Source organism: Cucurbita maxima, unplaced genomic scaffold, assembly GCF_002738345.1.
Source record: "Cucurbita maxima cultivar Rimu unplaced genomic scaffold, Cmax_1.0 Cma_Scf00029, whole genome shotgun sequence".
Classification (NCBI taxonomy): Eukaryota; Viridiplantae; Streptophyta; class Magnoliopsida; order Cucurbitales; family Cucurbitaceae; genus Cucurbita; species Cucurbita maxima.
The window spans coordinates 1,378,013-1,391,983 of NW_019272045.1; the positions used below are offsets into that span (position 1 = coordinate 1,378,013).

At 34.3% G+C, this 13,971-nt stretch overlaps 3 protein-coding genes and 9 non-coding genes across 13 annotated transcripts in view; 1 reads left to right on the forward strand and 11 right to left on the reverse strand.

The window, feature by feature from the left end:
- Nucleotides 1-2,778: 2,778 nt before the first annotated feature.
- Nucleotides 2,779-5,413, reverse strand: LOC111465725 (CST complex subunit TEN1-like). 2 transcript variants are annotated; one of them, XM_023110241.1, is made up of 4 exons: nucleotides 5,313-5,413; nucleotides 3,935-4,094; nucleotides 3,145-3,298; nucleotides 2,779-3,060 (listed from the first exon to the last, which is right to left on the reverse strand). In XM_023110241.1, exons 2-4 carry the CDS (start codon nucleotides 4,036-4,038, stop codon nucleotides 2,941-2,943), a joined length of 378 nt encoding a protein of 125 aa, XP_022966009.1. In that variant the 5' UTR covers nucleotides 4,039-4,094; nucleotides 5,313-5,413; the 3' UTR covers nucleotides 2,779-2,940. The 2 variants fall into 2 exon arrangements, with proteins under 2 accessions (XP_022966009.1, XP_022966010.1); XM_023110242.1 differs by lacking the exon at nucleotides 5,313-5,413 and adding an exon at nucleotides 5,229-5,253.
- Nucleotides 5,414-8,755: 3,342 nt separating this feature from the next.
- LOC111465617 (F-box protein PP2-B15-like) lies at nucleotides 8,756-10,853 on the forward strand. The gene is made up of 3 exons (XM_023110087.1): nucleotides 8,756-9,134; nucleotides 9,215-9,333; nucleotides 10,153-10,853. Exons 1-3 carry the CDS (start codon nucleotides 8,862-8,864, stop codon nucleotides 10,643-10,645), a joined length of 885 nt encoding a protein of 294 aa, XP_022965855.1. The 5' UTR covers nucleotides 8,756-8,861; the 3' UTR covers nucleotides 10,646-10,853.
- Nucleotides 10,854-10,935: 82 nt separating this feature from the next.
- Nucleotides 10,936-13,971, reverse strand: part of LOC111465687 (60S ribosomal protein L18-3) — a 3,530-nt gene continuing 494 nt past the window's right edge. Inside the window, exons 3-5 of the mRNA XM_023110197.1 lie at nucleotides 11,640-11,768; nucleotides 11,367-11,549; nucleotides 10,936-11,260 (exon numbers count right to left, since the gene is read on the reverse strand). Of these exons, the coding sequence (XP_022965965.1) occupies nucleotides 11,102-11,260; nucleotides 11,367-11,549; nucleotides 11,640-11,768 (471 nt within the window). The 3' untranslated portion in view covers nucleotides 10,936-11,101. The remainder of the gene's footprint in view (nucleotides 11,261-11,366; nucleotides 11,550-11,639; nucleotides 11,769-13,971) is intronic.
- On the reverse strand, nucleotides 11,931-12,026 carry LOC111465799. The gene has a single exon (XR_002714292.1). It is a non-coding gene; the product is annotated as a small nucleolar RNA snoR69Y (small nucleolar RNA).
- LOC111465798 lies at nucleotides 12,124-12,219 on the reverse strand. The gene has a single exon (XR_002714291.1). It is a non-coding gene; the product is annotated as a small nucleolar RNA snoR69Y (small nucleolar RNA).
- On the reverse strand, nucleotides 12,344-12,427 carry LOC111465806. Its single transcript, XR_002714298.1, has one exon. It is a non-coding gene; the product is annotated as a small nucleolar RNA snoR53Y (small nucleolar RNA).
- On the reverse strand, nucleotides 12,656-12,751 carry LOC111465794. Its single transcript, XR_002714287.1, has one exon. It is a non-coding gene; the product is annotated as a small nucleolar RNA snoR69Y (small nucleolar RNA).
- Nucleotides 12,827-12,921, reverse strand: LOC111465797. Its single transcript, XR_002714290.1, has one exon. It is a non-coding gene; the product is annotated as a small nucleolar RNA snoR69Y (small nucleolar RNA).
- LOC111465796 lies at nucleotides 12,998-13,093 on the reverse strand. Its single transcript, XR_002714289.1, has one exon. It is a non-coding gene; the product is annotated as a small nucleolar RNA snoR69Y (small nucleolar RNA).
- Nucleotides 13,170-13,265, reverse strand: LOC111465810. The gene has a single exon (XR_002714302.1). It is a non-coding gene; the product is annotated as a small nucleolar RNA snoR69Y (small nucleolar RNA).
- On the reverse strand, nucleotides 13,340-13,435 carry LOC111465800. The gene has a single exon (XR_002714293.1). It is a non-coding gene; the product is annotated as a small nucleolar RNA snoR69Y (small nucleolar RNA).
- On the reverse strand, nucleotides 13,600-13,697 carry LOC111465795. Its single transcript, XR_002714288.1, has one exon. It is a non-coding gene; the product is annotated as a small nucleolar RNA snoR69Y (small nucleolar RNA).

Below are 13,971 nucleotides of genomic sequence, written 5' to 3' on the forward strand. Positions count from 1 at the left end.
TGTCTATAGACCAACCCTTCATGCTAAACTTTAACGACATTATTTCACATGATACTCGTCGATTAAGCACACGTATCAATCCAATTAAAGCTACCAATATACAACAAAATAGTCAAGAAACAACACTTTTACAAACAATAAGGATATTCAAAATCGTTTACAAAACAACATAGATTAATCTAGTAATTAGTTCAAACGAGTTGAGAATGAAGCTAACTCTACTTTACAGTCTTTGAATAAAGGGGGAGACAGACTAAAGTAAGGATGAGACGGATTGAGAACAAGGTAAAGTGACGAACCTGCCCCTGATTCATATTCAATTCTTTTTCTTTCTCTTTTTTCTCTACAACTTGGTAAACTCCTGACTGATATTAACCTATTCATTCTGTTGCTAATAAACAAAGGAAGAAGAAACCGAACTCATGAACCTCTATTACATTACCTGCTGTTAGTAGAATATAAGATTATATCCATTATCCAGCTTAGGGAATCTGTGGGAAAAGACGCAGTACAGTGACAGCCACCATAAGTAGGCAACAAACACATGGTTTAGAAACCACCGGAGACAAAAAAAGAAAAGGGCAAGGTACTGAGAAAGAAGTGATTTTTGAGCTTTTAGTGAGACAAGAAGTGATTTTGATTTTTGATTTTTGGTAAAGAAAAGGGTCCCACAGAAGCGTAAATTAAAAGCAAATGAAAAGAGGCACGTAAATTTGCTACCCAACAATCACATGTGGGGCGGTGCAGGCAGAAGATACCGACATCCACAAACTTCCACATAAATTTATAATTCAAAAATCTAAAAATGGGACAACAAATAATAATATTTGGTCGTATATTTCAATCAATACTATTGAAAAATATATGTATAAGAAATTAAAATCTTTAATAAAATAACAATCCTAAGTCTAGAGTGGAAATGTGAGCAAACAAACCTAATTCATAAATCATTATCACAACTCTTTCTTCCAAAAAGAGAAAAGGAAAACCTAATATCACCACAAATAAAAAAGCCTATGTTTTCCATACAAGTGGGGTTAGGGGGGAAATGAGTGAACTTGTAAATTACTTCATATTAGTTGGCTCATAATTACTTCGAAAGAAATTTGATTTTTTTTGCACACAAATGTTGACAAATTTGGAAGAGTTTTAATTGTAGAGAATGGTCACCACTAGCTAGCATTGCAATAAAACTTGCATAATAATGATAAATTTGGTCAATAAAGTTATGAACTCATGTGGGTTAGTTTTGTATTCTTATTGGTCTAAGCCGAATCAGCCCTATAAACTTGTCACCATTCACTAACTAAAATTCCAATAAAGAAGAGTGGGCTGATGGAATCTACAAAGTTCTATAAATAATATCGAAGAAATTTGTTCAAGATCAATCTAAAATTCCAAAAATGTAATAGGTACAGGCTTGAAAAGAAAGCAAACAAGAGTGGAACAGAGATTAGAGGGAAAATTTCTACCACCATCCTGATGTGGAATTCTTGAACATATCATCACTATTAAAAATAAGAAGTATGAAACCCCTAGAAGGTAAAATCACATTTTTTTTACATTATGAGGTTCCTAAGTTATTAAAACTTTCATTATCATACTTATCCTTTACGTAAAGCTTACTAACTATGCTTACTACTACTCAAAAGCAACAAAATTCTGATAAAAAAACATGTTTAGTGGTGCAATGATATTTGTTTGGATGAAAATGGGAGTTTGATATGTGAGAGTGACTAAATAGCATGAGCTAGAATTGTCAACCTATGAAAGCTCCTTTGGGTAAGACATATACTATCGACCGAGAGATCGGAGACCTACATGCTGTTGATCTCACCAATTTCTTACTTAAAATGTTAGAATTTCATTACTGCTCACTAATTCAAAGGGTATTTATCAAGCTTCACCGAAAAGATAGAGCTACAGTACAAATTTTAAATGCAGAGTGACCAAATTAAAACTAAAAAGGAAATATATGAACTAAAAATCTAATCTAAATGATGATGGGACTAAATATAAATGATGGAATGGTGCACCATAAACTTCCCATATTACATCCATACAGACTATCTTTAGTCACTTCAACTTTTTCTATCTATCTTTTGCTAGCTAGTGACCTTAACTATTCTTCCTGCATTGATTATGGTTTTGTCATACAGAACGTGAATTGAAGGGTTGTGATTTGAATCCTCTTAATGTAAAGGAACCAAATGGGAGAAATTGGATCATGATGAACTCCACGAAACTGGAAAGGAAGGACCCTACCCCTACCACTCTAATCCTGTTAGTGTGGGTGGCTTTTTCTACCAACCAACTCAATAAATGGTTCAGAATGTACAACGCGTATCTTTGACTTTTTGGCACCTTTTTTTCCTTTTCTTTGATTAGTCACAAGTGAATCCTTGTTCACAAGCCGTAAATGAAAGCAATTACACTAAAGATAATGTCCTCTACTCTTGATGGTTTGACGTTTTTGGACACGCAAAGGCAGAGCAATGGGGTCTCTTTTACCAGATTTTAAGACTTTTAATGTACTTAGGAAAGATAAAAAGAATAGGGTCATTTGAAAAGTAATGGTAATAATACGATAGTTTTGAAAAGTAATGGTAATAATACGATAGTTTTAATGTACTTGTGTGTTCTAGACACTAGAGATAAATTTACTCATGTCATTGGGGTCTTGGTAAAACTTATAATGGTTTTTCCATTTTTTAAGCCATCCTATTCTAACTACTATGTTCTAAAACATTTCTATACGTGCAAAAAAAAAACCCACTTTTGACAGAAAGATATTCACTCAATAAATGATATTAGTAAAAAAGTAATTTACTTGCTGAGATCTTCTTTACAGACGCAAAAGTAAAAGTAAAAAAGTCATTCCTACTTTTGAAATTTCAAAGATAATAATTAGCTGGATTACCTCCTCAAGGTGAAAGTGAACTAATTTGTTCTCTTGTTTAAGTGATCAGCCTGAAATTGTTTTAACAGTTGTAGGGACTGATGATACAGGTTCAGGTCAATGCCGTCAACATTCCTACCAACACGTGCCTGCAGAGTTGCCTGAAAATACCGCACCAATCAAAGACTCTTGTGTGTGAACGTTGAGACAGAGAGATAGAAAATAGTCACAAAATGGTATTTCACCTCATTTTCTGATTGAACAAGTAGTTCACCAATAAATTGATATATGGAGCCAATGCGAAAGGTAAGCTCTCTCAGATGCTGTGTGTCGATCTTCAAGCTAACATTTCCATCGACGATTATGGCAATGGCTGTCTCTACAGAATACTCCACTAACCTGCCCATGAAGAACAGATGGTAATTACTTTCATAGTCACAGAAAGAGTAAAGGAAAGGAAATATTGTAAAGATTCAATAGTATTTTTGTCATATATCTCATAGTAATAAATCGAAAAAAAAAGGTTGCATATGCATCAAGAACTATTTGAACGTTAAGATTAGGTTCCTTATTAGGTCATCAACAAATAATCTGTTGTCACATTAAGTAAGAAGAGGATTATATGATGTTGGCACTATCAGACTATGTTTCAAACTTGATCTCAGATTGATTAAATGGTGGGTCCATGCCTTAGTTATGGATTTTAAATATCTGGTTTCTGGAAAATGCACATCAGACATTGAACATTCACAATAGCCAAGGAAATCTATCACTTTAACATCCGATAAGGTTGCACCAGACAAGAAATTCAACATCGAATAATGCTATTAAAATATCAATCTGAAGGATATGTGAATTCATTGATTATGTCACCTACAGTGAACCATTACGTTAGAAAAAGTTGAATACAAATCAAATCCAAATCTATGAATTTTGACGTTATGATAATAGTGAACATCACTTCATTGCTAAGCAAATCAAGGCTGCCCAAGTTTTAAACAGACAGATATTGAGAAAAATTCTAGCAAACTTTACTTTCCAGTAACTCTAAGTGAAGCCCCATCCTTAAAGAACTCTGAAGATGGCTTCAGGTCTTTCAGTGAAACCAACGCCCCTGATTTTATTGCAGCCGATGCCATCCAGTATAATCCTTTTTCTCACAAAAAGCACTTTGCTCCCTACTAAGAGTCAAATCCTACAGGAAAGATATGTAAATTTAAGTAAACAATCAATAAATTCTTTGTAACGAAGATAAAATGTAACTGCTCAAGCCCACCGCTTGCAGTTATTGTCCTCTTTGGGCTTTCTCTTTCGGGCTTCTCCTCAAGGTTTTGAAACGCATCAGAGAGGTTTCCACACTCTTATAAGGAATATTTTTTTCTCCTCTCTAACCGATGTAGGATCTCACAATCCATCCCGTTGGGGGCCCAATGTCCTTGTTAGCACACCGCTCAGTGTCTGGCTCTAATATCATTTGTAACAGCTCAAGCCCACCGCTAGCGGATATTATTCTCTTTAGGACTTTTTTTTTTGGGCTTCCGTTTTGAAACGCGTCTACTAGAGAGAAGTTTCCACATTCTTATAAGGAATGTTTCGTTCCCCTCTCCAACCAATGTGTGATCTCACGTGATAGAATAACCTATTAAATTAGTCTTCCAAAGTAGGAAATTAGCCCTTCAACCATTGTTCTCTACTATAACATGTCACATGTTACCATGTTCCACAGTCTCAGATATTCACACAACGCTTTTAACCCAACCCGTCTCTAAATTGAATTATGATTTATGAATACCTACTAAAAACATTCAGAAAGTTATTCAATCAAGCAGCCATTGTCAACTTCCCATCACAGGATTCTACTTCCCACTTCCAAGCAACAATAAAGTCCCCCACTCCTCTACACATTATGAGTTGCGTTTTTACCAAATTCCTTGTCCATTTCATGTCATTTTGATCTTGGAAACCTTAAATATACTCCATCCAGTAAAGTTTCCACTAGCAAACAGATTCATCATGCATTCCACTAAGGTAAAATTCTTCGAACTACATTCGGATTTCGGACTAAAAGAAATAACTCAAAAGATTAATGACTACGCTATGACACATTTTTCTGTTCCTCAGCAACCAAACAGAAAGCGAAAACCCTAAGGATTCCAAACAGGACAATACATGAATCCTAATAATCGATCATGAGCTCAACGGTGGATTGAAAGGCGAAAAAAGTTGAAAATCAAATTCCACCAAGCACAATAATAAACAATCAAAATAATGGATTCAGATTCAGATTCTTGATATGTCTACTCGGCAAGCAAAACAGAAAGTGGAGCACCATGATTACAGAAGCGAATTTATGAAAAAACGTGGAGCCATGATATTCAAACGAGAGAGAGATAGAGAGAGCACGCCTACTTACCTGTCGCCTTCTGAAATTTAACCAAACCAAGCAACACGGTGACGACGACTCACGAGACTTCGAAATGAACTTTTGATGGGAAAACAGAGCGGACAAATCAAAATTCACAATATTAAATAATAAAAATAAAAATAAAAACTTAAAACTCCGTTCGGGTCGAGCTAGGGTTTACATCGTGTTTATATGACTCAATGACAACCCAAATTATAGTGGTTGGATTGGGTTAATTTTTTTGAAACCAAATAGATTCGGTTCGATTTCGGGTTCATTGACAAAACTTCGAGTAGCCCGTGTTAGATGACAAAACCTCGAGTTCGGGTTGAGCTAGGGAATAGTAAGGCTTTTTTGAGGAAGCCCAAAGGAAAGTCACGAGAGCTTATACTCAAAGTGGACAATATCATACCATTGTGGAGAATCGTGTTCGTCTAACAACCCGAACCGAATAAAATTTTATAAAATATATTAAGAAATGTTATGTAATCACGAGTAAAGTGATGATTTTATGGCACTAATATTCCTCTTACTCGATCACCGAAACATTTTGACTTTTTTTTAGTCAGATCAACTCGACCTAATTAACCAATAATTACAAAAGTTAAGAATATTTGAAGGTTGTAATAAGAAAATAAATATTAAATTTTATAAGATTTTAGTTATTAATATAATAAAAACTCGAATAAATATAATTTTTAAAAATATTAAAAAAAATGATTTATACTTAGAAATAAAATGAAGAAATATTAGATTAATTGTTTCTAGTTTTTCATAATGGGCCTTTTATTTCGGCCCTATAGTACCAAAATGGGCTTATGGATTATTATTATTTTTTTTTTTTTATTATTATTTTTTTTTTTTAAGTATGGATCGAAGTGGAAGAGTGCTCGAGAGTTGCACTGTTACATAAGGGTGTCACTTATTTTTTTTCAGGTACGGGTCGAGATGGGGGAGTGCTTGGAAACTGCACTGTCACATAAGAGTATCACCTCTCTTTTTTTTTTAGGTATTGGTCGAGGTGGAGGAATGCTCGAAAGTTACGGTATCATAGAGGGGGTGTCGACCTGGGACATCAATGTAGTCTAAAAATTTGAGTATTTATAGATTTATACTTTCAATAAAATTGAAAACTCTACCATTAATTTTCAATAATCGACACGCTCATGACATGCCCCATCCACCATGTTCTCCTTTGCCAACCGAATATAACTCGTGTGTAGAACCCAAGCTTGTTTAGTCACACCCGCCGTGGTCACATTTACAACTCTAGTCAACTTGCCTCTACACTAGGCCAAGTCATTCAGCTAAACCTTACCTCTACTCTAGGACAAGGCCTGTCATGTGTAACGTCGCATCTCAATCATCATCTTGGTTCCAAACAACACGTCCATACATCATGATGTCATCACACGTATCAGGACAACTCGACCATCTTAACTTGTTTAGGCATGTCTATCCGTAGCCGAATGGGCGCCACTTGAGAATCGCCACCTTATCGGTCGGCCGTGTAAGGAACAAAAAAACCCAAATTTGGAAACATACTTGTCCTTTATGATCCAGCAATGCAAGTTCGTAGATTGTGTGCTTGAAAAGAACTCAAGACAGTACTTTGTTCAAAAGGGGAATGTCTTTCTCTCTCCTACTCACTTAACTTCGCACGTGCGAAGTGGGATTGTAATCCAAATTTGACCATCCTCCTACTTTTTTATATTTGCAGATTAGTCCTCCAACTCTCTATCATTTATTGGGTGAGGTATATTTATTTATAATTTAATGAGTTTTGAAAATGTGATTTTTTAAAAAACTTATTGCTATATAATTAATGATATTAATTTCCAACTAAACAAAAATTAAATTAATATAAATAATTTGGCAGTTTCTATATATATATATATATATATATAGAAAAATATATTAAATAAAATATTTATGGCGAATATTTTAACTCTAAATTTGTTAAATTTAAATTAAATTTTTTAGTTTTTAAAATTATTTGTGTAAAATTAAAAAAAAGTAATTAATTATTAACACCCCGTTTAAATTTATTCTTATCTTTTAATTATTTTAGAAATTTAGTTAATAAACTATAAAATAATGAATAATTTTAAATAAATAAATATAAACAATAAGAAAAAAAGGTTTGAAGTCACAAAATTTAGATATTTATTATTATTATTATTTATTTATTTTTGTTTTATTCTCATAAAAATTATTAAATACGTGAAATTGTATTTTTTTTACAATGGAGAAAAAAATATTAATTAGGTATAATTCATTAAATAAAATACATATTCCTTGTTATCTCTGGTCCCACATTTAATTTTCTTTTTAGGATATTTAAAACTTATTTCTATTTTATTATATTATTTATATTTATAATTAAATAATTGGCACATGGTTTTGTTTAATTAAAAAAAAGTCTCCAAAAGGCAAATAAAATAAAGTTCACGTGATTTTCCTCTTTGTCGTTTTTCTAAAAATATTTATTAGCATTATTAAAATAAAATAATAAAAATTGAGAAATATGACAAATATAATGCCGCTAAGTTAATAGTTATTATATTTTTTTCAAAGATTCTTTTTCATTTTTAATTAAGAATTTGAAAATTCAACCAAATTAAAAAAAAAAACAAAAAATAATAAAACTTTACCGAAAAACCCCTTATTTATTATTTTTTTGTATTGTTTCTTCCTCCAATAATTTATTATTTTTTTTAAATATGGTTTTTCTATTTTTTTTTTCAAGTATTTAAGTTTATTATTGTTTTTTTAATAAATTTTTTAACTTTTTTTTTTCAATTATATAATTTTATAGTAAAAAAATGAGGATCTTATTTGGCTGCAAAAGGGAAACCGGCAACTTGTACAGTCAGTCAAAGGAGGGCTTGACCATTTAAAAAATAAAAAATAATTCAAAAGCGACTAAAAACTCCTCTAAAACGTTTCTGGTTTTACCCACTAATTTAAAAATAAATAAATAAATAGTCATCATACGAACAATTTCCGACCTCTATTATCTAACGAGTCTAGGTTCATTTTGAGTGCTCGTAAAATTTTCAAATTTACTTATGTATTTGGTTACTAATTTAAAAATAATAAAAATAAGAAAAAAATAGATTAATAAATACAGTATTTTCGATAACGTGCAAGAGTAGAGTATTAATTAATTATCTGGTCTCTTGATCGATGACATATGTTTTCAAACAGTTAAGTTATGCCGAGTAACTTGGTCGAATTATTTATACAAATTTAATTTTAGTTTAGTTTGAAATTAATATCATTAATTACTATACCATAAAGTAGAATTACATTTTCAAAATTCATTAAATTATAAATAAATTTGCCCCCACCCTATAAATGATATAGAGTTAGAGGACTAATCTGCAAATATAAAAAGTAGGTTATGGTCAAATTTGGATATACAATCCCTCTTCGCACGTGCCAAGTTAAGTACATCCAAAATCTGAGTAGGAGAGAGAGAGATAATCCTCCTTTAATTTATCTATTTAAATCCATTTCCAGTTTCCTCTTCCTTAGCTGACACCGAACAACAAAATGGCCGGAATTTTCACCGTCGGAATGTTGCCGGACGACTGTCTTTCCGCCATTCTCTCCCTCACAACTCCCGCCGACGTCGTGAAACTATCCCTCATCTCGTCGGAGTTCCGGTCAGTGGCGGAATCCGACGTCGTTTGGGGAAGATTTTTGCCTGAAAACTATGCCCAGATTATCGCCGCCTCTGATATCTCCGACGAAGTCCCGTTTCGGTCGAAGAGAGAGATTTTTTTCCGGCTCTGTTCTCCCATCCTCATCGACAGCGGTAAAACGGTAAATAAATCAAACCCATATACCATTTTGTCGGACTGTGTTCGTCATATTGGTTGAATAAATCATCTCTGTTTTTACAGAGCTTCGAGTTGGATAAATTTTCCGGGAAAATCTGTTATTTACTGTCAGCAAGGGAATTGGGTATCACATGGAGCTCTGATCCACTTTGTTGGAGCTGGAAACGGCATCCACAATCTAGGTACGTACCTAAATAGCTCAAGTAGACTGTTAGTAGATATTGTCATTTATTTTTACTTTTGAAGTGGGTTTCCTTAAAGTTTTAGATATTGTCCATTAGTATAAAAGGTGTTTAGTTCCAATCCAATTCATGTGGAACCCTCCAAATCCACACTCCTTTCAAGTCCAGTGTCTTTGATAGCACACCGCCTCGTGTCAACCTTCTTTGAGGCTCAACCTTCTCGATGGCATGTTGTCCGGTATCTAGATCTGATATAATTTGTAACAATCCAAGCTCACAACTAGCCACATTGTCCTGTTTGGCTCTAATACCTTTGTAACAATTCAAGCCCACAACTAGCAATATTGTCCTTTTAGGGCTTTCCTTTTGGACTTCCATCAAGGTTTTCAAAACACCTACTAGAGAGAGGTTTCCACCCCTTCAAGCCCAACGTCCTTGTTGTCACTTGTTCCCTCACCCCTTCAGGCCCAACGTCCTTGTTGTCACTTATTCCCTTCTTCAATCAATGCAGAACCCTCCAAATCAACCTCATTCGGTGTCCAGCATCCTTGCTGCCACACCGCCTCATGGCAACTCCCCTTCGAAGCTGAAAACTACAATCGGATTATCGCCACCTCTAATACCATTTGTAACAGCTCAAGTCCATCAAATATTGTCTCTTTGGGCTTTCCCTTTTTAGGCTTCCCCACGAGTTTTTAAAACACGTTTTCTAGGAATAGGTTAAATGTTTCGTTCTCCTCCCGAACCGATGTGGATCTCACACACGCCCACACATATTATATATACACATGTTTCTAAACGCATCCATTTTGTGGTAAGATTTTCAGAAGTGGCAGAGCTAAGAACAGTGAGCTGGCTGGAAATCCATGGAAGAATAGGGAGACAGAAGCTGTCGCCAAACACAGAGTACGGAGCTTATCTTATAGTGAAGATTACAGAGAGAGCGTATGGGTTGGATTTGATGGCGGCGGAAGTTTCGGTGGCGGTGGGGAATGGAGGGCGGATTACAGAGGGCAGAGTATGGCTGCAGCGGAAACAGAGGAAGGAGGAAGATTTGGAGAGCTTGTTCTATGGAAATAGAAGGGAAAGGGTGAGGAATCTAATGGGAACAGAGGAAGAAGAAGAAAGCAATGGAATAAGGAGTTTGAAGGAGAGAGATGACGGTTGGTTTGAGATTGAATTGGGAGTGTTCATGAGTGGGGAAGATGATGAAGATGTTCATATGAGTTTAATGGAGATTAGAGGCTTTCAGCTCAAAGCTGGAATCATCGTTGAAGGGATTCAAATTAGGCCTAAACTCAACATCGATTGAGTCATGTATAATAAAGTCTATATCATTTTTAAAACGTACCGGTTAGAGAGATGTTTCCACATCCTTATGAAGAATGCTTCATTTCCCATGGAGATCGCCTTCAAAGTCCTCAACTTTGACAGGCACTCATGGTGGCCGACCTCTCGTGTTCGACTGATATTGACATTGAAACTATTAAATACAAAATAATTTGTAAAATATATAGATATACCAATAACTTACTAAAGGCTAATTTGTTCATAGAATAATATGGACACTTATAAAATATGAAGCAAATAAGGATGGAAAAGTGGGAGGAAAGAAAATACAAGATGTTTCTCATTGAATACGATTGTGATGTTGTAATAGCGAAAACTTGAACAAAGAAATGAGTGAATCTCACATGACAATGTATCTTCAAGTTGACCAAAACGTGAATTTTCTGTCTCACAAATAGCGCTGAACATGGGACTGAAACTAAACTCTGTAACCCCTGCTGTTCCTCTTTCCTCTAGCTCTCTCGAACTTCCTTCCCTTCGACCTCACGTATGGTTTCGTGTGGCTGTGAGGTACACCAGGAGCAGGACCAAAGTGCTTCACGGCTTCTCGGGAGTTCTTTGGTCCACGAAGGAGAACCTTTGGGTGCAAAATTACAGCAGATTAAGTTTGAATCTAACAATTGTTAATATAGGGAGCTCAACGACAAGTCAATATGAAATTCAGGACACAGTCGCTATCGTACCGTATTCTGGCCTAGAGGAGCTCTCAGGGCAAGCTGGTCAAAGGTCAAGCACTCGCCACCAGCCTTCTCAATCCTTGCCCTTGCAGTCTCGGTAAACCTCAAGGCTGTAACCTTCAAAGCTGGAACTTCATAAACACGAATGTCGTCGGTCACGGTTCCGACAATGACGGCAATTTTATCTTCCTGTACAATGTTATAACCACGTGAAGTTAGACACCGAACAATGTGGATAAAATGGTTAAGAACAAGTAATGCATACATAGAAGCACACACCTTTCCCTTCATGAACTTGATAAGTCTGGATAGTGAAATTGGTGGCTTGTTCACCTTGCTCATGAACAACCGCTTAAGGATCACTGCATTGAAATTGCTTCCAGTTCTTCGGACAAGAAATCGGTACAGCTGAATTCAGTAAACAAAATTAAAAGAACCCATCACTTAAATGACCCGAATAAGCATAATGAACAATAAACAGCTTGCAATAAACCTACAGGATAAGTGTCCATAAAAATGAATTATTATCGAAAATAATCTTGAAATGCAAAAAACTTCAAGCGTATAATAGTTTGAGCTCAGGTAAATATGTGAATCTTGTCTAGTCATTGACATTTAGAATGTCTCATAGAGCTGGGATTAACATAATTCATCATTGCGGCTGATAAAACAACAGCATTTCAATTAAAATATAATTTAAGAGTTAAAAATATGGGCCAATTATTCCACTTCGTTGTTCAAATTGAATAAGAAAGTTTAAATTGAATAAGCTCAGATAAATGTGGAAACAGGTTCATTCCCGGACCTACGGAAGGCCTCATAATGAGCTGGGATACACAAATATCATCACTGCACATTAAGTTACAATGGCTAAAGTTAAAGATAATGCTCACAGAATAAGATTATAAATTCATATGGATACAATATTAGATATTCAAACGAACAAAGGTCCTTCAGAAATAATTAATTCAACAGTGTAGGCTAGTTCCCTCAGAGACAAGAGTTGAAGATCAATCATCATGTGATCAGTATTAGCATGGTTTAAAAAGTAAAGCATCACAGGGAACAACCTATCTCTCAATCATTCAACAATTTAAGGGAATAATGTATTTATTCAAAATCAAACGGTGCAAAAATCCTTTCAAAAATACAGAGAAAAGGAAGCCAGTGACTGAAATGGCAGAAGGATATGCCGACAGGCTTCGTTATTAATTCATGATGAAGGTAGCCCATATATGTCATCCTAATTTTACTGCTGAATTTGATACAAATGAATGAATTTCAAGGGTAAAATATTTTGAGCTCAGGTAAATATGTGGATCTTGTCTAGTCCTTGACCTGTAGAATGTCTCATAGAGCTGGGATTATCATATTGCATCATAGCGGCTAATAATAAAATCAGCATTTCAATAAAATATAATAAAATAAAAGTTAAAAATATTGGCCCATCGATTTAAAAATAATATTTTGAGCTCAGGTAAATATGTGGATCATGTCTAGTCCTTGACCTTTAGAAAGTCTCATAGAGCTGGGATTATCACATTGCATCATTGCGGTTGATAATACAATTAAGCATTATCAATCAAAATATAATTAAAGAAAAGTTAAAAATATTGGGCATCAATTTAAAAATAATATTTTGAGCTCAGGTAAATATGTTGATCTTGTCTAGTCCTTGACCTTTAGAAAGTCTCATAGAGCTGGGATTATCACATTGCATCATTGCGGCTGATAATACAATAAGAATTTCAATCAAAATATAGTTTTAAGAAAAGTTAAAAATATTGGCCCATAGATTTAAAAATAATACTTTGAGCTCAGGTAAATATGTGGATCTTGTCTAGTCCTTGACCTTTAGAAAGTCTCATAGAGCTGGGATTATCACATTGCATCATTGCTGCTGATAATACAATAAGCATTTCAATCAAAATATAGTTAAGAAAAGTTATAAATATTGGCCCATCGATTAAAAAATAATATTTTGAGCTCAGGTAATTATGTGGACCTTGTCTAGTCCTTGACCTGTAGAAAGTCTCATAGAGCTGGGATTAACATATTGCGTCATTGCGGCTGATAACACAATCAGCATTTCAATCAAAATATAGTTCAAGAAAAGTTAAAAACATTGGCCAATCGATGAAGATATAATATTTCGTATCTAAAAATTCGAATTCTAGATTTATTGGTGGCCAATTATTCTGCTTCGTTGTTCAAATTGAGTCAGAAAGTTTAACTCTGAGCCTAGGCTCAGATAAATGTGGAAACAGGTTCATTCCCGGACCTACAAAAGGTCTCATAATGAGCTGGGATACACAGATATCATCACTGCACATAAACTTCACCTACTTTCTTAACAAACAGTCAGATTTCAAGCACCATTGAGTTAGAAAAAAAAAATTCAAGATAATTCAAGATAATACGAGCGAAAAAAACGTGAAAATAACGATGTATAAAATTCAAGATAATTCTTGCAGAACAAGATTTAAAATTCCACTCCACATTCAACAAAAACTTAAAGTTTAATCACAACATACTTATTCATTAGTTACAAAAAAAAAAAAAAAAAAAAAAAAAAAAAAAAAAAAAAAAAAAAAAAAAAAAAAAAAAAAAA

Bases quoted from the DNA above. Each gene is read 5' to 3' on its own strand.
- LOC111465617 (XM_023110087.1), top strand. From the start codon at position 8,862: ATGGCCGGAATTTTCACCGTCGGAATGTTGCCGGACGACTGTCTTTCC. The intron at 9,135-9,214 runs GTAAATAAATCA...CTGTTTTTACAG, and splicing joins TCATCGACAGCGGTAAAACG to AGCTTCGAGTTGGATAAATT. The intron at 9,334-10,152 runs GTACGTACCTAA...TTTTGTGGTAAG, and splicing joins AAACGGCATCCACAATCTAG to ATTTTCAGAAGTGGCAGAGC.
- LOC111465725 (XM_023110241.1), bottom strand. From the start codon at position 4,038: ATGGCATCGGCTGCAATAAAATCAGGGGCGTTGGTTTCACTGAAAGAC. The intron at 3,299-3,934 runs GTAAAGTTTGCT...CTTCATGGGCAG, and splicing joins TCACTTAGAGTTACTGGAAA to GTTAGTGGAGTATTCTGTAG. The intron at 3,061-3,144 runs GTGAAATACCAT...CGGTATTTTCAG, and splicing joins TTGTTCAATCAGAAAATGAG to GCAACTCTGCAGGCACGTGT.